Source organism: Equus quagga, chromosome 11, assembly GCF_021613505.1.
Source record: "Equus quagga isolate Etosha38 chromosome 11, UCLA_HA_Equagga_1.0, whole genome shotgun sequence".
In the NCBI taxonomy this organism is placed as follows: Eukaryota; Metazoa; Chordata; class Mammalia; order Perissodactyla; family Equidae; genus Equus; species Equus quagga.
In genome coordinates this window covers 98,517,399-98,539,268 of record NC_060277.1, presented here as the reverse complement: position 1 = coordinate 98,539,268, position 21,870 = coordinate 98,517,399, and the positions used below count along the sequence as shown (strand labels likewise).

Below are 21,870 nucleotides of genomic sequence, written 5' to 3'. Positions count from 1 at the left end.
TATGTCCACACAAAAGCTTATACGTGAATGTTCAGAGCAGCCTTATTCATAATAACCAAAAAGTGGAAACAACCCAAATGTTCATCAGATAAAATGTGGTGTATACATACAACATATTATTCAGAAATGAAAAGAAATGAAGTACTGATACATGCCATAACATAGACAAACCTTAAAATCATGCTAGGGGAAAGAAGCCAGACATAAAAGAGTACGTATTATGTGATTCTATTTATAGCAAACGTCCAGAACTGCCCCAGTAGAGAAAGAAAGTAGATTAGTGGTTGCCTAGACTGGGAGAGGTGGATGGGGAGAATGAGAGGTGACTGCTAAGGGGTGTGGAGTTTCCTTCTGGGTTGATGAAAATATTCTAAAATTGATTGTGGTGATGGTTGCACATACCTATGAATATACTAAAAGCCATTGAATTGTACACTTTAAATGAGTAAATTATGTGTTATGTAAATTATACCTCAATGAAACACCCCCAAAATCACAGTGATTTCAGAAGCTACTGAAATGCTGAAAGAAAGGTTATATGGAGAGCTGGAAGGAAGGAGTGAGCATCCCAGACACCAGACCCTGCTTGGGAGAAACCTTAGAAGCAGGCATTGGATCATTAAAAAGGGATTTGGAACAAATTTCTCTAAGAACTGAAAAGGAAGAATACAGGAATATGTAAGAAGTAAAAGAGAGATCTGGTTGCCTTAGTGATTGGAAATGGCAGGGATTCTCTTAAAAGAAAATTCTGATTCTGTCATGAATCAGAATTTGGTGACTGACCTGGACAGCTAGATGATCTGCTGTATGTATGAATCAGCGGCAGAAGAAAGTAATGGTTGAAATATTTCTAATTGGCATATATTTAACAAAATAAAAATATGCTTTCTCTGTATCACCTTGGTTTTTAAAATAATTTGTATTCTTTTGGGAAAATTTTCAGGCTGATCCAGTGTCAAGAATATTTGTCATTCTAAAGTAGAAGCATTCACTTTACCAAACAATCATCCTGTAGGTTTTTCAGATGTTTCAAGTAAATATTAAAAGTATATGAATCTGAATGATATAGAGTTGCCTAGACTGGTAGAAAGCTATTATTTTATCGCTGTCAAGAAAACAGAAAAGTTATAGGAGTTTTTCTTTAAAAAGAGGAACTGTGCTTGTATACAATACAGTAATCATATCAGTCGCAGAATCCTTAATTTTGCGTTTGTTGTAATTCCAGCTTTCACCCAGAAAAATTGTGTGTGCATGTGTGCACATGCTCAAATAAAAGAGTCCCTTCAGGGGCACCACGTTGTTAGGTATCAAGATATTCTCTTTTCTACTTCTCCCCCTCCCCCACTCCCCTCCCTCGTTGAAAATTGGCTTATTAAAACTGGTTCACAAGCCTTCCTTTTTTCCCTTTGTGATTACTTTGGTCTTGGATTTTCAGTGTAGGACTAAAAATTCAAGTCAGATTTCAGTTACTAGGATAATTTTCTTTGAATTTTAAATTTTTCTAAGTAAATGCATAGATTTTTAATGAACCTGTTATTCAGTGGATTTGCTTTAAATTTAGCTGGAGAGTTAATTTCATGATTGATTTATTAGCCCTTTGAAAGTATAAAAAGTGGTATCTGTAGTTCATGCAGACTGAAAAACATCATCACATTTTGTTTAGCATCTTTTTAAAACCAATTAAAAGCTTTTCTAAAATGGATTGAACAGGAGAAAATAAAACATGTTCCCTAGGTCTTTATTTCAATCAAGTTTCCCTGTGTTCTGCAGGAGAAGAGATCGAGGGGGGATAGAAAAATTGAAAAGGGCTGTCCCAGCAGGGAGCCACGCCGGAGAAAAGGGCTGCTCTGAGAACTCAGCAGCAGCAGCTAAGAAAGCTCCCAGGCCGCTTCATCTACATGCAGAGTCACACAAGGCGTGGGGGTGCTCACCGTCACCACAGAGGTTTCACATGTGCTTCCCTGCTGATTCCTGTGAAAAGCTAACAATTGGCTTGGAGGGTAAAAGACCACTGCAGTTCACCCTCCCTGAGCTGGACGTACAATTTGTCCAGTGTTAGGAAATGTCCGGCTTAGCAGTGAGAGGCTTGAAGACTCCCCTCCTTCCAGTGAGATTCCTAAAGCCGTCTCTTTTACTTGATGACACTGGGGCTCTTTTCAAGTTTTGCAGATTTATGGAAGTTGAGGGGAATGTGCTTTTCAAGATCAGGAAGATGAAAGCCCTAGTCTTAATGTCAAGGAGGAAGCAGGAGTAAAGCGGTAAGGCCAGGTAAATCTTCCTGCAACCCGCAGCACCAGCGGCATGATTCTCTTCCTCATAGGTCTCTTCTGGTGCCTTCTTTTTTCTTTTTGGGAGACAAAATAAAGTGCGTGGAAAGGAACTCCTCAGGCTGTAAAGTGACGTGACTTCCCAGTTTCCTCAGCAAGTGTGAGAGCAGTTGCGCCCGTCAGCCTGGCTGCTTTAGTGCTGAGTTTACTTGGCTTTTTGACTTTGGGGAATCAAACTGGAAAAGCTCATCTCTATGTACCACAATAGCCTTTTAATTTATGGAGAACCATTCCTTTTTCAGTTCAGTGCTTCCCAGCCTTTTTCATGGCGTGGCGTATAGAAAATGGTAACATCTCATGATGTACTTGGGCAAATGGATGAGGCCATTCACAGCTGGCCAGAGGTGCAGCCTCCCCTGGGACCACCCAGTCTTCCCAAGCACTGACAAGAATTGGTATCTTAGTCTCCCTGTCATTCATTTGCAGCATATCCGTTCAAAAACTCTTTGGAAACTGTAAACTCTTACGAAAGATCACTACAAATTCATGGCAATATTACTGACGTAGAACTCAGACCTAACAGTTCTTAAGAGTTTTAGCTAAAGTATAAAGTTATTGAAAAAATAACTTCCTCACTGCTCTGGCACCTAGGAATATTACCTAATGAGAGAGAAGCAGGGTTCAGAGCCGAGAAGGGTGTAACGTGTGAACCAATAAGAAACCGTTAGTAAACTCCTGGTGGGGAGTCAGGGAGACATACTTGTTTCTCCATGGGTTTCATTTTAACCTCGTCAGTCTCTAGACAAGATTGCTTTTTATGTAGTTCTTATACGACATCTTAGTGCAGTCTTACTTCAGGTGTGTTATTAGGAAGTCTTGGTAACATTAAGCAACTCTTCAGGCTTTGGGTTGCTTTAGCGAAATAAGCAGATAATGGAAGAGACTCCAAATCATGCAGGCCTAAACATGAGTATCTCTCCATCTGTCTGTTCAAAATTAACTCTGGCTAATGACTACAATATGACTCAATAAGATATATAACCACTTTAGGAAAGAGGTTTAGTCATTTTGCCAGACACATTCATTGCAATCACTGATGACTTTTGCATTGGACTTCTTTACTGAAAAAAAACTGTATGATGATTGACAGTTTAGTGCCCCAATTTTCCCATTTATTAGATGGCTACTATATTTTATAAAATTCTCTATTAAGTGTACTTTGCTTAATAGTAGATTGTCTCAGGAAGTTCTATATAAATCAAATAAATATATATATGTAATACATATATATGTAGGACAATTTCAAATACATCAAAAAACAGTGAAAAACTTGGTGAGTCCTTTTATAAAACATTCCTATAAATATCTGCTGAATAAAACCACGTCTTCAAAATAGGGGTATTTTTTGTTTTGTTTTTTGGTAGAGCACATCTGTAATATGTATTAAGAATAAAAAATTGTATAAGATATACATATGTATATGTACCATTTTCAGATAACTCAAAATTAAATATCTAAATTTTAATCATCAGAGAAATGTTAATGGTGCTGAGATAAAATATTCTCTCACTGCCAGAATGTCTTTTAGCCCCATTGCCTTGAATACATTACTTTGACATGACATCAGTGCTAGAAAAGTGTTGATTATAGTATCATAGTATACCATGGGGCCATGAATATAGTTGTGAGAACCCTGTCTGCAAGACTTAATTCTTCATATTGGACTTGGAATCAGAATGAGTTTGAGTTGTAGCTTAGACATCTGCTGGCTTCATAGCCTTGAACTAGTCCCTTAATATCTTTGTGTCTATTTCTTCATCTGTAAAATGGAGATATTTCCTCCTGCCTTACCTACCCCATTGAGGCCCGACTGAAGTTCTCTGTAACATAAGTTCCCTGTAAACCTGTAGACTACACAGATAGAAGGTATTAATGCCTTATTGTGAAAAGCATGGAGTACTGAAAAGTAAGAGTGTGCCACCGTTCACAGAGAATGCTGTTTATAAAGAATGAGTTTGTGGAGTCCTATCCTAAGATCTTCAAAGAGGGAATGAATGTTTGTCCTGCATCATTTGAATATTCCCATTGCTTGGGGCCTTTAGATAGTCCACAGAACCTTTTTAGCTTGTAAGATAGGAAATTTAAAGAATGTAACTACTATCGATAGCATATTTCTTTAGAAAGTGAGTTCAGAGTTCCAACTTGGAAAGCCCAAGCACAGCTTCCCTCATTTGCAATACTGGAAAAAGAAATAGGGACACCCTGCTTCCCTGTCTGCTATTTGCTGAAATTTAGAAGCTTCCTACATCCCAAGTAAGACAGATACCCTGCTTTGGGGATTGTAGATCCCTCTTAGAAAAGGGAGAATGAAGGAGAGACAGGAATTTCAGAGGTCTTCAGGGTAAGGAGTAGAGGGAGGGCCAGGGCTTCTGGCCATTGTGAGATCCCCAAGGACACTCCCCATTACACTGTCCTCAGCCTCCAGGGACTGGCCCACCTACTGCCTTTTTCCCTGCAGCCACCTGTTGCTGGTGACTAAAGTCCCATTTTCTCCTCACTTCTTGTGCAACAGAACAGCATTTCACAGCTTCTCTCCTACCTTCTTGTCCCTGAAACTAGTACACAGATCTCTGGTGATTTCCTAGGGGCTTATACTACGTGGCGTAACAGCTGTTGGATAAGAACCAATAAGGGGAACCTTACGGAGGGTCCAGACCAAGCCGTCAGTATTCCTGATAGTAACTGGAATACAGACGGAACCAGGCCTTCATCCTTTTAAGTCACAGCTTGACTGTAACCGCATATTCGTGTCAACAATCCTACTTATCCCTCACATTGGGCAATGGAAAGAGTGCTTTGCACAGGGAAAGCTTCAGACAATGTGCCTAGCTCCGCCTGTTTTCTTTTCTTTTCTTTTTCTTTTTTAAAACCCATTTAGGCTATGGAGATGATAATATTTGTTGAATGGATATTTTGAAGCTGGTGGGTCTTAACTACACATAGAATGGGCATTGGCAGTGTAAATAAGAGTTCAGGGCTTAGAAGACTTGACTTTGAATCCAGTCACTTAACTCTGAGTTTTGATTTTCTCACTTGTAAAATAGGAGCAATAGGAATATATAGTTGTGAGAAATAAGATGTGTTGATTGTAGTTCTTTGTAAACTGCAAAGCATGACTCAATTATTAGTCTGTTACCCACTTGAAAAAACCTCTGTCTTTCCTTGCACAAAAAATATGTAAAACCAACAGAGTAACCAACCCATACCAAAGGAGCTAGGCTCCAGGTGGCTGCTGCTGAAGAAACCAGCCCTAGAAATGTTAGCAGGAAAGAGCAAAGCAGCTTCCTTTTCCCCTAGCTGCCAGCCATCTTGCTCCTGCAGACCTTGCCTTCGCCAGCCCTGGAGCAAGCGGAAGAGGGGGCCTGTTTCCGGAGCAAGAAGAGTAATAATGGGAAGGGAGGACAGCAGGGAGGTGAAAAGCTTTGTGGCCACCCAGCTAGTGACCCATTTTGTGTACAAACGGGGCCTATGTCTGAAGCAGCCTGCATAACTATTAAATCACCATTCACTTAATCCTTAATTTTTCTCATAGTGTTTTCACTTATGATTTCAGTTATAAGGAAAAAAGGACTGGAGGAAGTATGCCAAAATTGTTTATTGTGATTGCCTTTATACCAGTGGCCTCTAAACTTTCTGAACACATTCCCCTACCAGTAAAAAAATGGAGCTCATCCTCCCAGTGCTTTCCTACATCTATTATTCTGTAAGACGCTGTTCATTTGAAAACATACACAAAAAAGGAAAATCTTTGAAGAATGAAACTAAAAATAAAAGTAAAAGCGAGTTCTATTATTTCTCCATCTTTAAAGACAACTGATCTTAGATGGTAGATAGGTGATTTCTGCTTTATTGTTTTCTGTATTTTATAAATTTTCTACAATAAGCATTTATTACTTTATAATCAGGAAAAAAATTGAAACTTAATGTGTTTGCAGGTGTTTTGTTTTCAACTTAGTAGTGTAACTGTCAAAATTCTTTAATTCCAATCCTTCACAACTAACTTGCTGCTTGACAGAGTTAAATCAATCGACCTTTGCATCTAAGCTTGTCTATGTGTAAGATATTTTTCTAACCTTGCTTTTTCTTTTAAGGCTGATTTAATGTAAGGTCTGGTCTCTGTTAGTGAAATCTGTATTATCCAATCAATAGCTTGACTATTGATCAACTGATTAAATAAAAGAAAGAGACATGACAGCCTTTGCATCTACTTATATTGTGAATGAAGCATACATGCCATTTATTCTATTTCCATTAAAACTTATCATACCATTCAACACTTGGGGCTCAGATATGAAGACTCTGAAATGGGTAGATAGTTATTTTCCCGTTGAACACTTTTTGCATTTTTCTAGGACCAGAAGAGAGAATGTAAAAGGAAGGAGTGATCTGCTACCCTTGAAACCTACACTGAGATCACCATTCATTCATTCAACATAAATTTATTAACTTCTCACTAGGTATAAGGCACTGTGCTAGCCCTGGATACATCAATAAAGCCAAACAGACAGAAATCCTGTCCTTGTTGATGTAAGGCCAGCAATAAATACAACAAAGAAGTAAAGACAGTAAATGCGTAAGGCATGTAGTATGTTAAAAAGTGATCCATACTGTCGGGGGGGAAGAGCAGGATACAGGAAGATGAAGAGGGGTGCAGTTTTAGATGCGCTTGTGGAGGGGTTGTGTAGGCCTTGTGGAAAGGCGACACTCAAGCAAAGCCTTGACTTGGAGGGAAGGAACCGTGTGGATAGATAAGGGAAGAGCATTCTAGGCAGAGGGAACGTAGGAGTATCTTCTGTGTGCCAGGCATGCTGTCTAAGAACTGACAGGACATAGATGAATAAAATATGGCTCCTACCCCCAAGGAGTTGACAGGCTAGAAACAAGATTCAGACTTGCAAATAAAGGCAGGGGTAAGTTGTACAGGCGCTATGGTAGGTAGAATTTTTAAAATACCTGTATTGAGTAATACAAACTAAGTAAAAGTATGAGAAATTGTTCCCATTTCAAGAATGAAGCTAGGATAAGTGGTGGACTAAAACATCTCTTAGCAAGAAAGCTTCCTTGCACCGTCTGCCCTGAACTGATTTCTCCCTCAGAAGTCACTGCCTCCGACTGAGGCCCCTCGCTCTCACTGCTGCCATGACTCCTTCTCAGGGGGTGTTTGATCTTTAGCTTCAGGCCTCACTGCAACCCTCGTTAGGCTGAAGATTGGAGTTCGCATCTTCCCCTGACACAGAGTGAATCTTGGTCCTCTGGGAGAATGCCCTCTCTCCGTACCGTGTGCTGCCAGTGCCCTGTGTTGTTGTGGGGAAGAGGGGAATTCTCAGGTGCCCCACCACTCGCCCACAAGACCTAATGTTATGGGTTCCTGACATCCTAGGCAGAGGACGATTTTTCAGGCTCTGTTCAAGCTCTCACTTCCTTTTATTCTTGCCTCCTCTGACAGTGACGGCAAAGCCCCCAACCCCGAAGCATTCTTCACCTCATGCTCTCCTCTCACAGGTACTAGGATTTTTAATCCCATTTTTATGGTTGAGGAGGAGACAGGTGCTGAGCAGTTAAATAACCTAGCCCAAATCACACAGCTGTGAATAGTGGAACCTGTGCTTTTCTATGGCACCAAGCCGCCTGTCCATCAGGAGGCTTGTGTCTGCTTTCTGCCAGCCCTGGGCTTGCATCGAAAAGGATGCCAGGTGTGTGAGGTGTTGGTGAAGGGCACAGATCCTTCCTGGGCCTGCTCACTCTTAGAGCTGGCATGTCGTAGTGCAGCGGCTTTCTCGAGGCCACAGGCCAGCCTGCATGTAGCTGCTGGGATCATCTTTCTCTTCATCACAGCTCTTCCTCCTCAAGAACCTTCTTTAGTTTCCTGTTGCTTTTTATACTAAATCTCCTTCCTTAGTTTAGCATTCTGAGTCTTCCTTTTCTTGGCTGCCCACTCCTCATCTCTCTAAAAAGACTTTGTTTCAGCCCTTCGTGCCCGGACTCAGCTGCCTCCACCACCCACGTAGGATTTAGTAGCATTAGAGACCGCTCCCTCCTCCAGGGCCTCCTCTTTGTCAGTGTCTCTACAGTAGTACAGGAATCTTCCTAGACGACCCCACTCCAACGTGACTGTCCCCAGGGACACAGTCCCCTCAGCCATGATGAGTTTGTATTTGCTGATGTATTACTTAGTAGTGGTCCGTGAATGTTTGTTTGCCCTTCCCTGCTAAATTGTAATCACTTTGAAGGCACAAACCAAATCTCATAATTCCGTAAGTACCTGAACAGAGTAAATTCTTGTTAATGGTGTGATCAACTAATCTATCTTTTATTTACCAGGTTTATAATTTCCTAATGTTCTGAAATTTTTCACTCATTTATAAAAACCTCAAATTCTAACAATCAGGAAATAAAGTTTAAGGCCTCCAGCACACAGCAGTTTTGATTTGCACTTTTAAACTCACCTCTTAATCCATTTCAGGGTTTCCAATTGTTCACAGTTAATTCTTCTTACCAAGAGTGTATTACACTTGCTCAGCATTGAATGATATGGAAAGAATGGCCTTTCTTTACTGCATAACTGACTTTACTTTTGTTCACAGGTTAAAATCAGGCCTTCCATTTCACTGCAGTATTATATTGGTGGCATTTTTATTTAAGAAAAAAAGCTTTCTTCCACATGAACTTTTGTTACAAATCAGTTTATTGGGGCCAATCAATGGGCAGGACCTATGAAAGGGTGTGGATTATCTGGTTAGTCCTTTGTGTGGCAAAAGGCTTAGATACTGCTTAGTACTTGGCTCATTCTTCCTCATGTAAAGAAGTGTTTTTTTGAAGGATCAACACCTGACTGAGCCCTGCCTTTTTCATGGTAATGTTTTCACCTGAGTTGCTTCTTATGGTACTAAGAATTAGTTAACTAGTACTTATTTAACCTTGGAACAATGTTTATCATAATCCAATTGGCAGATAGTCATTTTATGTAGGCCTTTTCTTTATTGCAACAGGACTAACAAATCTCAGTAAAGAGTATGCTGGGAACAGTTTTTTTCCCCAAATAAGTTATCACTCGACCTTTTCTCTTTCCATCAAGGGGCATGTTTCGGCGCTATAGACTTAAGACTAGCAGCCACACGTTAACAAGTTAGATTTTCCCTCTTGGATTGAGCTCTACATTTATTTTTAAAGCTGGCCTTCCTATTTTATACTGCTAGCAGCTTTTCCTCCAGAATGCTCTCCAATGTGGTTTATGTTAATACATTCAGATCTGTTTTTTCATGATAAAACTTCCTCATGAGCATTACCACTAATTAATATACAAAGTGACCCAGCACAATTTAATTATTTGGTCATGTTTTTTGGTGTTTTTTTAAAGATGATGCTTTACAAGTCAAGTCCTGAACTTGCCTGGGTCATGACCTCTCTGCAGTGTTTGCAGTCTTGTAAAACAAGAAGAAAAGCAAAACATAAATTATCCCCTTCATTATAAGTTGCACTGCATTTCCCAGTCTTTCAACACTCTGACGAGCATAGTCACTCTCAACGTAAGAGAAAATTTCACTAGGAAAATGGTAATTCCAGCTTTCTGCAATGAGTAAGAAGTTTCTTCCTCAGTGCCATTCTTCTAGGGCCACCACTGTCCTCCATGAGAGAGGAGCAAGATGAAGGAGTTTGAATTATGGGCTATGGAACATTAAAAACCTAAGAAAAAAGAGAAGTAACAGTTACCTTTAAATGTAGTGAGGATGTGCCAGCCTGCATGGCCTTTGGTATGTGTTAGCCTTCAGGGATATGTCCTAAGTGTACCACTAGAATTTAGTGTTGAGAAATATTTGGAGTGTCAAACTTTTTTGTTTTAGTAGAAGTTTGTATGTCTTTATGTGTTCGTAATTACTCCACACCCCAGTTTTGTTGTTGTTGTTTTGCTTTGGGACTTCTGTGTTTCTGATCCTTCTGGCTTGGAATGTCCTTCCCCTTCATCTGCCCAGTCAGCCTAGTCATTCCTTAAGGCTGAGTTCAGGTATCTCTCTCCCAGAGACAGATGCTCTCTCCGCCACATATCTCTTCCCTCTACCATGACATCCTGTCCGTAATACCTCCACCATTCCATACTGTCTTGTAATGATCTCTTTTGTATCCATCTCTCTCTTCATACAAGGCCTATTCCATATTCATCTAGCAACTTGGTAAAGGTCTGCTGATAATGTGTTTGATTTTTAGCTAGTTGATTTATTGAAGAGTAATAATGATTATCCTTTAGTCAGTATACTTCACAGGTACACTTCTATCCCATTGTCTTTGCACAATCATCTGATATATCAATCACTGATTATACCAAAAGGCATTCCTTTGGTATGCCTTTGTTTATGTTGGTTCATTATCCATTATTGGCACAGTTGATGGACAAAAACGAGTAAAATTGAGAAAGGCTAACATGCCTTATTGACAGGTGTAATATTTACAAAACCCAAATTGAAATTGTTTTGGCATCTGATCTTCAATTTCTTAAAATCTTTTCCTGCATTTATTTTAATTTCCACATAATAATATTTTTTATTTCCTCAGTTATTTTAGCATCCTGAGTTTCTAAGATCTGTGAATAGGCTTAATGATTGTATTAAAGGCTTATCTGTGGAATGACTGTATCATAAATCTAGTGACATAAGTTTCAAATTTACTCCTCTTCCATTTTCCAAGTAAACATTTTTTTAAATGGTTGAAGAAAGGATTCTGGATCAGGTTTCCATTCCTGGCTCCATCATGATTAGTTATTTGACCTTGAACAAATTACTTATATCTGTGAGACTCAATAGCTTCATAAGTAAAATAGAGATAATACTAGTACTTAATTCTCAGGATTATAATGAACATTAAGTGAGAGATTGATCTAAAGAGGTACCGTACTACAAAGAGGAGAACGTGAAGTCCCCGTATTGAATGGTGAGGTACCCAGACCCCTTCCCCCATCAACTCCCAGTATGCTGGAAACTAGGCTTTGTAGCCCTCAGGAAGGAGATTGGAAGATTCTCCTCTGGGAGAAATTTACACATGCTGACCTTTGAGGGACCCCTAACAATCAGCCCAGTCGTATCTGATCATCCTACAGTGATGCCCACAGACTCAGAACTGCCAGTCATCAGTTTAACTCTTAAATATGAATAGTCATCCAACAATCACCAGACACTTGAGGAAAGCCTCCAGTGAACAATTAGGAAAAAGAAAGGAAACAGAAAGCGGAGAACAGAAGAAAATATTTTTAAAAATCTGTAATGTTGTAATATTCACAGAGATCTAAAATAAAGTACTGTACCCATCAAATATAAGAAGATACAATGATAAAAAAGAAACATTCAAGAAACAAGAAAGAGCTCTTAGAAATAAAAAAATATATATATTATAGAGAGAAGTTAATACAAAGGTTGGAAGACAAAGTTGATGCTAATTTTAAAAATGTTACGAAGAGAAAGAAATAAAAACCAGGAGGAAAAAAAGAGAAAATGAGAAGATTAGTCTTAATAGGCCAGTATCCAATGAAAGGAGGTTCAGGATAGGGGGAAAACCAGAAAATAAATGGAAGGAAATCTCAAAGAAATAATCCAAGATAACTTTCTAGAACTGAATGATTGAAGTTTCCAGTTTAGAAAGGACCTATCTAGTGCCAGCAAAATGAATAAAGAAGACTCATCTCGACATATGTAAGTCTGAAATTACAGAACAAAGGGATAAACAAAGATTCCGTAAAAATTATATTTTAAAAAAACGAGTTAGAAGCAAAGAATCAGAAAGTCAGAATGGCACCAGTCTTCTAGCCAGCAACATTGAAAATTGAAAGCAGAGCCATGCCTTCCAGATTCTGAGGGGAGAATCATTTCTAAGCTTGCTGTTGACACCCAGCCGAACCATCGAGTAGAGCTGGAGTGTCCAATATTAAGGGTGCAGTGAAGGCATTTCCAGAAATTCAACATCTTTACATTTTTGCCTCCCATATGCCCTTTCTTAGGAAGCTTTTGAAGTATACGCACCACAGAAAAGAGGGAACAGATGAAGAAAAGGGAAGGCTGGGATACAGGGGATCTAAGAGGAGAGAGGAAAGTTCCAGAACTCCAGCTGGGCAGCAGGCCTAGAGAGCAGTCAGCTCACCTTGAGCTCTGAGGACAGGGGACTCCAGGAGAGGGGTTTTTTTAAAGTTAGGTGTTTTTTTGTTTGTTTGTTTTTTCTTTTTTTTAATTCTCTAACATGTTTGAACATATTGAAAGAATATTTATGGTTGTGTTTGTTTGGGGATGAACTTGTGATAAGTACCTGGTAAAATAAGCAAAGGGGGAAAATGGCAGTTGTTAACTCTAATAAAAACAAAACGTTGCCCAAGAAAGGAAATTTAATAGTACACTACTGTTTGGCTTAGCTGTAAATCATAATTATTTAATTATAATAAATACTGAATATATTAACCCCAGACAATGAAATAACTGTTGGAAGGCTGAGGAAAGGAACATATGGGGGGCTAAGTGCAAAATTAATACTAAGTCCCCATCTTCCATAATAGGAAGTCAGTAAATAATATGTAAGCTGAAAACACAAATCTAAAAATAGCACTGTAAGCTTGTTGTTTAAAGATAAGGTAGTAAGTACAAGAAGAAAAGCTGAGAGAGTTGAAAATGGTTGCTTCTGGAGAGGGTGCATCAGGAATAGTGGTACAGGCCTGCTATAGTTTTTAATCATTTTTGTATATTTTTGGGTTAAAAATAAAAATGAAATTTAAAGATATTAAATGACACAATTATGCAAAGTGCTTAGCACCATGCCTTTCACAGTTGTGTTGCATAAATGTAAACTATTATCATTACCCTATTCCCTCTAAAATGCATACTAAAGCCTTGCTAAGTGGATGATACAGACTTTGCATCCATTCACCTCCTTTTTTGTTCCTAGTTGCCACCATACATATACCACGTTGGCTGTGAAAAATGAATTACAAACATATACTGAGGTATCCTCCTCTGGGTCCATGTCTCCCTGATTTACTAATCCGTTCTTTTATTGATGTGAGTGAGAAGAAAGTGTTGCTCTTTCTGAATCATGTTGATACATTTTTTTAGAATTTTAAGAGGAAAATTCTTAATTTTTTCCTTCTCTTTTGCCTGATCATTTGCATTTCTGTGATTAAATACATGGATAGTGCTCAGGCTTCCTCTAGTTTCCCAATCAGCCCTACCCCATGTGTTTTAACAGGTTTTCTCCCTCTCATCAGGGCCGCAAGCTTCTTATCATTGGGACCACTAGCCGCAAAGATGTCCTTCAGGAGATGGAAATGCTTAACGCTTTCAGCACCACCATTCACGTGCCCAACATTGCCACAGGAGAGCAGCTGCTGGAGGCTTTGGAGGTGAAAATGAGTTAATGGATTACACACTGTTTATAAGAAAGGAATTGAGGCTGGCAATGACGCTAAGGGGTGCCACAGACATCACACCTCACGTTTAGTTTCTATGTTAACCTAGAATATGGGACCTAGGGTATGCCTTCAGTTGTTTCCAGGAATTAGAGATGAATATAAGTGAGAGTGAATTAATTTCCCACTCCTCAGTGTAGGCAGCGTACAACCTGCCAGATTGTCTGTGTTACTCTATGCCCAGGATGAGTAATGCATATAGATTACGTGCACCAGAAACTTGAAATGGGGGGTGGGGAGGGTAAAGTAATCAAAATATAGAAAATTCGGTCATTCATAGTAGCTTTCAGCACATTTACTTGCATTTAATAATTGGAACAATGATTAAAACCTTAGACGCTTCAAAAAAGCTACAGAAATAAAAGGAATTGCTTTATTTATTTATTTATTTTTAAAGATTTTATTTTTCCTTTTTCTCCCCAAAGCCCCCCTAGTAGATAATTGTATATTTTTTTGTTGTGGGTCCCTCTAGTTGTGGCATGTGGGACGCCGCCTCAGCGTGGCCTGATGAGCGGTGCCGTGTCCACGCCCAGGATTCGAACCAGCGAAACCCTGGGCCGCCGAAGCGGAGAGCTCGAACTTAACCACTCAGCCATAGGGCCGGCCCCAAGGAATCGCTTTATTAAAAAGTTCATATTATGGGGGGCTGGCCCCGTGGCCGAGCGGTTAAGTTCGCGCGCTCCGCTGCAGGCGGCCCAGTGTTTCGTTGGTTCGAATCCTGGGCGCGGACATGACACTGCTCATCAAGCCACGCTGAGGCAGCGTCCCACATGCCACAACTAGATGGACACACAACGAAGAATATACAACTATGTACCGGGGGGCTTTGGGGAGAAAAAGGAAAAAATAAAATCTTTAAAAAAAAAAAAAAAAGTTCACATTATGGAAATGTTTTCTTAAATTTTTTTAAGGATGACAAAGTCTTTAATTTAAAAAATATGTATATATATGTCTCCTTCATTAAACTTGATTAATTATCAATGTACACAAATGAGTTAACGAGATCTGTTAGAAAATATTATCTAGTGACTTGTTCAGCGGTGGTGAAGGCTTCCTAAAATCCTCAAGACCCATACAATCGGGGCCCACTCCCAACAACATAGAAATTACCTATATGATAAACGTCTCCAGGTTACCCATTTGAACAGCATTTGTGCTGGGCTCGGGTAAAGAATTAAATGTAGTCGGCTTTGACATGTACAGATTGTTCCTAGAAAGGAATGTTAAAAATTTCAACTGATATTTATTATGGATTGGAGCTGTTGCTTTCCCCCCAGCAAATATCTCTCTAAATTCTAATGCAGGTCTCTAGGAAACAGGGTTTAGGATACCAGCTTTCACTTTCATAGTCCCACGTAATGGGTTTAGAAAGGTCAGGTTGAATTTCAAAATATGAGGGAATTCTGTCAACTTGAACCAGTCAGGTAGTTCTTATCACTGTTCCTGTAGAGATAAATGGGAGAATCAACCAATGTTGATGCACTTACATAAAAGTCCTTTCATGATTTTTATTGTTTTTGTAGCTTTTGGGCAACTTCAAGGATAAGGAACGTACCACGATTGCACAGCAAGTCAAGGGGAGGAAGGTCTGGATAGGAATCAAGAAGCTACTGATGTTGATTGAGATGTCCCTACAGGTAAGCTGCACCCTTCTCCATGTGATTCAGACATAGAAGTTTCATGATATACCAAGAAGTTTTCTATTTCCTTTGCTAAGATTTTAATTAATTTGTTATAATTCTCTTATATTATTTCCGAACTCAAGTTGATATTAGTAGCCTGCTTCTGAGATCAAACAATAACTTACTGGTACTTTTCTTTCCCACTTCTTAAAATTCAAAAATAGAAGAAAAAATTATAAAGTTGCTTTAAGTATTAATTTAGGGAGTCACTAGATCTTAGAACTAGAAAGGACTTCAGAGGGCAGTTGTCCTGCTGCCCCCTCTTTAGAGACGAGGGTACTGAATGCCCACAGGTTGTCGGTGAGTTATCCATGGTCACAGACAGTTATTGATGGAGGGGGATGGTGTTGTCCATCAAGAGGTGAGGAAGCTGCTGCACACACGCCGAAAGGGGCCGGGAAACGGTGTGAAGGGACAGGTTACTGAGTGGCACAGATTAGACTTCAGCTCTGTATATTTTCTCCTGGCTGGGCTCCTGGGAATTTCATGCAAACTGTTGTAGAGTTGAAGCATCCAGGATCACATAGAAAACTGAGCCCCAGGCTGCTGCCTGGGCAAAGACAGATGAAACTTTCTGGGACTTTCTCACGTCTCCTGGCAACTTACCTTTCCTCTTTTGGGAACTCCACCCCTCCATGTGCCCATCCTGTACCTTCTTGTCCTTACCTGACATACTAGTTAGATAATAAATGTATCCCTACCCAGCCCTGTGAGTTCAGGACCTTGATCTCACTCACATTGAATCCACAGCCCCGGAACTGAGCCGGACACATAGTAGGGTGCTCGGTAGACTTTGGTTGAATGAGTCTATCCCAGGTCTTGGTGGACAGACTGGCTGCATTCTAAGCACTGCGTGTTACTGCTCAGTCCTACCATTCGATCAGGTCAGTGTGAGCAGTGCTGGCAGAGGTGAAGTTTAAGTTTTACCCTTACATCTGAAATAGGCTTTGGACCAATAACAAATTGGTAACGTAAAGTGAATGCTTTTTAATCTTTGCTGGTAAATTTATTTTAAAATAAAACTGTGGCTTTCAGAAACCTAAAGTTTAATCTGTTGAACTTTCAGCTGGACTATTTTTAAGCCAATTTATTTATTTTCCATTATAAGCAGTAAATTAACATTACAGACTAATCACTTTGCTTAGTCTTATTCTTAGTAAAGGTGCGTATACAGATGTATTGGCTCTTTCCTTGGAAAAAGATAAATCTGTTAGATAGTCATCTCTACTCTTCATTTTTTTAGCTTCAGCACAACTTTTTTTCAATAATTGCATAGAAGAAACCATGTGGGTTTTTTTCCCCAGTCCCTACCCCTTCCTCTCCCTTTGTTGCCCGCAGGTCAGTGATCAAGCTAATGCCTCGTATGTGTGGGGAGAAAGTGAGAGTGGGGCACTCAGGCCTCATCTTCAGCAACTGACACTTCATAGGCCTCTGAGTTTGAACCCCTGCATGTCAAATGGATTTCGTGCAGCTGAGTGAATTCTCTTTAGATCTGCCTTAGAGAGACTGAGCCTAAGTGAAGAGGCATGTAGTTTAGCAGAATATAAGTCATGTTACCTCTCTGTTCACTATATACGATTCTGTTAAAACTTGCACAGTGCCGAGGATCTGCTCTGACTGGATGTCACCTGAGGGAATAAAGTCATTTATCTAGATTACTTTTTTCCTCCCTTTCTCTTGACTTTTAATTCCATAGCTACAGGCAAGTCAGTAAGTCGTTGCTCACACATATTAAATATATTTAATGGGCAAAGACCTGCAAGTACTGACTACAGCTGAGCTCCAGCCAGTTCCATTTTTTCTAAAGAACTTGACAATTGATTCATATGTAATTCTATTCCCAAAGAGGGAAAATGTTTCCTTGTTAGCTATCCACACTTTTTCTTAGTCCTTTGTAGTCTGGCCTCCTAACTTTGATGCATTTGAAATTTCTGTCCAATATTTTTCTGACATAGAAGAGAAGAAATCTTAAAAAAAAAAGTGGCTGGAGAAGGCAGTCTGGTTGCGCCTGTACCCGCAGCTGCGCCGAGCCTCCGGAAGCTCTTCCTGGAGGGCAGGGAGTTCCCTCCCGGGAAACACGCTCCTGCCCGGGAACATTTTTTAAAAGTTAGGTGTGTTTCTTACAATAAAAGTTCATCTTAAAGAATTAAAGATGCTTTTAATGATCATTTTTTAGATAACTTTACATCTCTAGTGGACCAATGAGAATAAAATATAATTAAACAAATTAGTATAGATACGAATATAAAATGAAAATGAATAGTGATAATAATGACCTGAGCCAGAACTCTCTTGTTGTTTGTTAGACTCGTGTCCCTGTCTCAGTTACAGGAGACCTGGATTATCCAGAGATCATGTCAGAGAGTCAGCCCCATAGTTCGTTTTTTCAGTTTCAGCACAATTTTTTTTGTTAATTGCAAAGAAGAAACTATGCAAGACAGGCCAAGGTGAAAAAAAGCTAAATTGTCTATCATAAAGAGCTAACAAGCTACTTTTTAGTCATTTAATCAACCTCAATTGGTTTCTTCAAGTTTAGTCTCACTTTTTTTTTTTTTTTTTGCTGAGGAACATTTGTCCTGAGCTAACATCTGTGCCAGTCTTCCTCTGTTTTGTATGTGGGTCGCTGCCACAGCACGGCTGCAGACAAGTGGTATAGGTCTGTGCCTGGGAACTGAACCTGGGCTGCCAAAGCGGAGCACGCCAAACTTAACCACTAGGCCACAGTGCCAGCCCCTGGTCTCACTTTTATACCTTAGATGAGTCCTATGAATTGGATGCCATTTGAACCCCAGTGAATGGCCACATCTGGTCTCACACTGGTCCTCTCAGGCCTGCTGCCTCCTCACATAGCGTTAGCCAAGGGAGCACTCGGCTAAGGTGCCTGCGAATGGCCAGCTGGGTCATTTGGAACCTCATGCACAGTGATTCCCTGTGCTAGAAAATCCCCGTCACTTCCCTTGAATGATGCAATCTCCTTTGCTGTGTCTCTGAATACTGGTCAAGGAGCAGGTAACACACTTCTGTGACTCAGCAGAGTGCTGAGAGAAGCAGGAAGCTGAGCGTTTCCTCGGCATGCAGTGAGCACATAGTTATTAGAAGACACCGTTAACACGTCGTCTGTATTTCTTCTGATGTATTTAGATGGATCCTGAATACCGTGTGAGAAAATTCTTGGCCCTCTTAAGAGAAGAAGGAGCGTAAGTACATGCAACACTTAAGACCGTCAGCCAGACTTGCCTCTCTTGAGTCCCAGGGCCTGTTCTAAGACTTGCTAGACAGTGCATATAAATTTGAATTGTCAACCTTTCTTGGACAACTTTGCTTCCATTTATTAGAATTCTTCGCTGTGTTGTAGGTCTGAGAGACCAAGCAAGGAAATTGGTTGTACTGTTGGTTTGCTCTCCCTGCCCTGCTTCGCAAAACTTCCTTGTCACAATGCAGGAAAAAACTCAATGGTACATATTTATTGGAACCTGCTTTTGAATGCATGGAGCTGACCATTTTCTTTTGTGAAATGCTCATCTAATAGCAAAATGCATAGTGAAAAATGTAGAAAAACCATTAAGAAGCTTTTAGTGATTTTTGTGATGAATGACTTTTTGCAGACCTTCAACTGTCTTTTTTGTGTTTTGGATATTTCTTTTTCAGTAGCCCCCTTGACTTTGAAAATGGACTGTTTGCAAACACACAGTGACCAAGGGAAATGACCAAGGTGAAGATGGCTTGAGATCTTCCCTCGATTTATTCAAGATACTGGATGACCTTCACCACGTGCTCACTCTGCATGATTAGTGCAATAAAACTTCCTTCCTTACGCTTATTGAGATATTCTGCTGTTTTGTGGAAGGTGCAAATTTGCTTTAGAGCGCTGTGCTTACCTTTCCTTGCAAGCTAAGGTGATTCCTTCCTCCTCGGTCTTTCAGTGTGGGAGACATACTGTACTTGTGAACACTACACGTTTTAAGCTCCCCGCCACGACCACTACCACCCAGAAACCTCTCAATAATCGTGATGATGTTGCAAAACAACACTTGACCTGTTAGAAGGGAGACTTTCTACGTGTAAATGAGGAACAGTGAGTGAGCAAGGGCATGGCTTCAGAGGGTTATCGCCCAACTTCCCTATGCTGACTCTAAAGAGAACTGGGTATTTGGTTAGAAGTTCTCCCAGAAAACTGTCTATTACCTTTGCCTGAAGAAACAGGGCTTTGAATTTCTAAGATGCTCTTCTCCGTCATTTTCAGACATGTGTCCAAGTTTCAATCAGGAGATCTTTCTTAAGAAAAAGTCAGATCGTAACTGGTGGCTGTGACATCCCCTTAATGTAACTAATTTGCTCTGTCGTAAAAGATATGCTAATCATTACCACTTCTCAGCACTAATTAGTGTCCAACTCTAAATGGGTCAATTCCTTAGTATAATATTAAAAGCATGTTAGTATCACCACTTTTCTTTTTTCCTTAACTTAATGGCTTACTTAGAGTGCATCCTTCCTTTATTTTAAATGATCTGTACTATCTAGCATCTAAATAAAACACTATTCTACAGAAAAAATAAACCTCTTTCTAGCCCTGTCCCCTTGGTCCTTTAACGTCCATTCCAATGCATTTCACACGTTTCCTTTAGCCTCTCCATGCTGCTTCAAAGGGGAGGAGGTGGGTGGTTTGTCTCAGGACTGAGTTAGAGGGAGTTTGACTAGGTCACCGTGTTTGGTGGTGAGATTTAGGGAGCATGCCACTCTCCCCACTGCTGCTGAACAGGCGAGGACAGGCCCTCGGAAGCCGCCTGAAGGTGCTTACCGCCACCCGCCAGGCTTATTGCCGCAGGGGCACTTGGGGGTAGCATTGTCATTTGTCCCCATGGTAGAAGGCAAATTATCTCCAGGTCTTGCTATCTGTATATTTTTGGTAGACTTCGATGTCGTGTTGACTTTGTTTTGGGTTTTCATCCCTAGCTTATTTTGTGGCTTTTTAAACAGTGGATTGTATTGTGAAATTCTGTGATTCCTGGTGACCAGTGTCCTGGATTCCCTTATCTATTTTAGATCTTTTCCCTTCCCACAAAAGCAAACATTGTATTAATTTATGTCTCTTGTTAAATGAGGTTAATGTCTTTGTGTTTTGTCTAAAACTATATTGAAAAATATAAATATTATATTGTTTAATGCAAATGAAGGAATGCAATAAAGAGTACATATACTTGAAAACATTCTGTAGACCACTATTTGGTGCAAAACAACATATGTAACTGCTTTGCATACGAAGAAGAGGGGGCTCGGAAAAGCCCCTCGTTTTGTTACAACTAGCATAAGGAGATAAATGGTTTTTATTTAAAAATTTCCAATTTTAATTATTTAGAAAATATAGTTATTTAAAAAGAAAACCAGATCAATAGCATATTTTAAAAAGTTAATACACAACAAGAATCTTTATACTTATTTTTCTTATTTCACCTTGTTAAAAAACTGAAGTGTACCAAAGCCATAAACAGGTTAGTAAAAACCAGAAAGGAGAGTTGTTTCTTGATTAGAATCACTCCTTCCTGTGAAATGTGCAAGCCAAGGGACTCAGTCACTCTCAGTGAGATTTCTCACATGGTTCGTTTTGGCATCCTTCATCCTTTTTGCATTTTTCTGAGCTATCAGATCTCTCAGCCTAAACCCTGATCCTTAGAGAGTTGACTCAGGTTAGAACAGAGGGCAGCCCAGTAAGTCAGCAAGGCTCTGGGGAAGAGGTCACCTGCAGAGCTTCTCTGACAGCAGAGCAGCTCCCCAGGAGCTGTCCACGCCCTCCGGGGAGGAGGACCCTGAGGCCACCTGGTCCCTTAAGAAGGTGGGGTCTTGCTGCTATCCCAGCCCTCCAGGCCAGTGCTGAGCAGGGAGCGTGAGCGACAGCAGGGCCTGGCGATGAAGCAGACTCCGGCCACTGCTGCCTCACGTTTCTTCCTCTCTGCATAAACTGTTCACAGGTTATTTTTTGTCAGAAGATGTAATTAAAACCTCAAAAAAGGAGGTTATTTTATCTTTCTGAATTTGTACATCTTCATTGAAACACACTTTTTTTTTATGTACCAGAATAACTATATAATGGTGTTAAAATCTGAAATATGTTTTACTTTAAGCCTATCTTTTCATATCCTAAAAATTATGGTGAACAGCCTCCCCTCTAAGTTTTAGCAGCGAGTCATGGACTAGGTGCAAGTGTGCATAATAATCAAATCCTGGTCAGCAGACTTGCTGAAGCACTGAGTCAGCTGTAAACAACCAGCCCAGCCCAAACACAGAAGGTGGCAGCGAGATTTCGTTTTCCGTGCCTGGCAACTTGATCCATGAGTCTCCTCAGAGAAGTAACTGGGAAAGGCGTGTGTGAGAGTTCAAAAAAGCATGTAAATTTCAGAAGTTATTGCAAAATGATCTAAAGTTTCTCAAC

General features: G+C 40.1%; 1 protein-coding gene across 1 annotated transcript in view; it reads left to right on the top strand.

Annotated features, from left to right (window-relative positions):
• Nucleotides 1-19,263, top strand: part of NSF (N-ethylmaleimide sensitive factor, vesicle fusing ATPase) — a 112,760-nt gene extending 93,497 nt beyond the window's left edge. Inside the window, exons 17-20 of the mRNA XM_046676850.1 lie at nucleotides 13,561-13,695; nucleotides 15,285-15,398; nucleotides 18,585-18,640; nucleotides 19,092-19,263. Coding sequence (XP_046532806.1) covers nucleotides 13,561-13,695; nucleotides 15,285-15,398; nucleotides 18,585-18,640; nucleotides 19,092-19,137 — 351 coding nt within the window. The 3' untranslated portion in view covers nucleotides 19,138-19,263. The remainder of the gene's footprint in view (nucleotides 1-13,560; nucleotides 13,696-15,284; nucleotides 15,399-18,584; nucleotides 18,641-19,091) is intronic.
• Nucleotides 19,264-21,870: the final 2,607 nt, after the last annotated feature.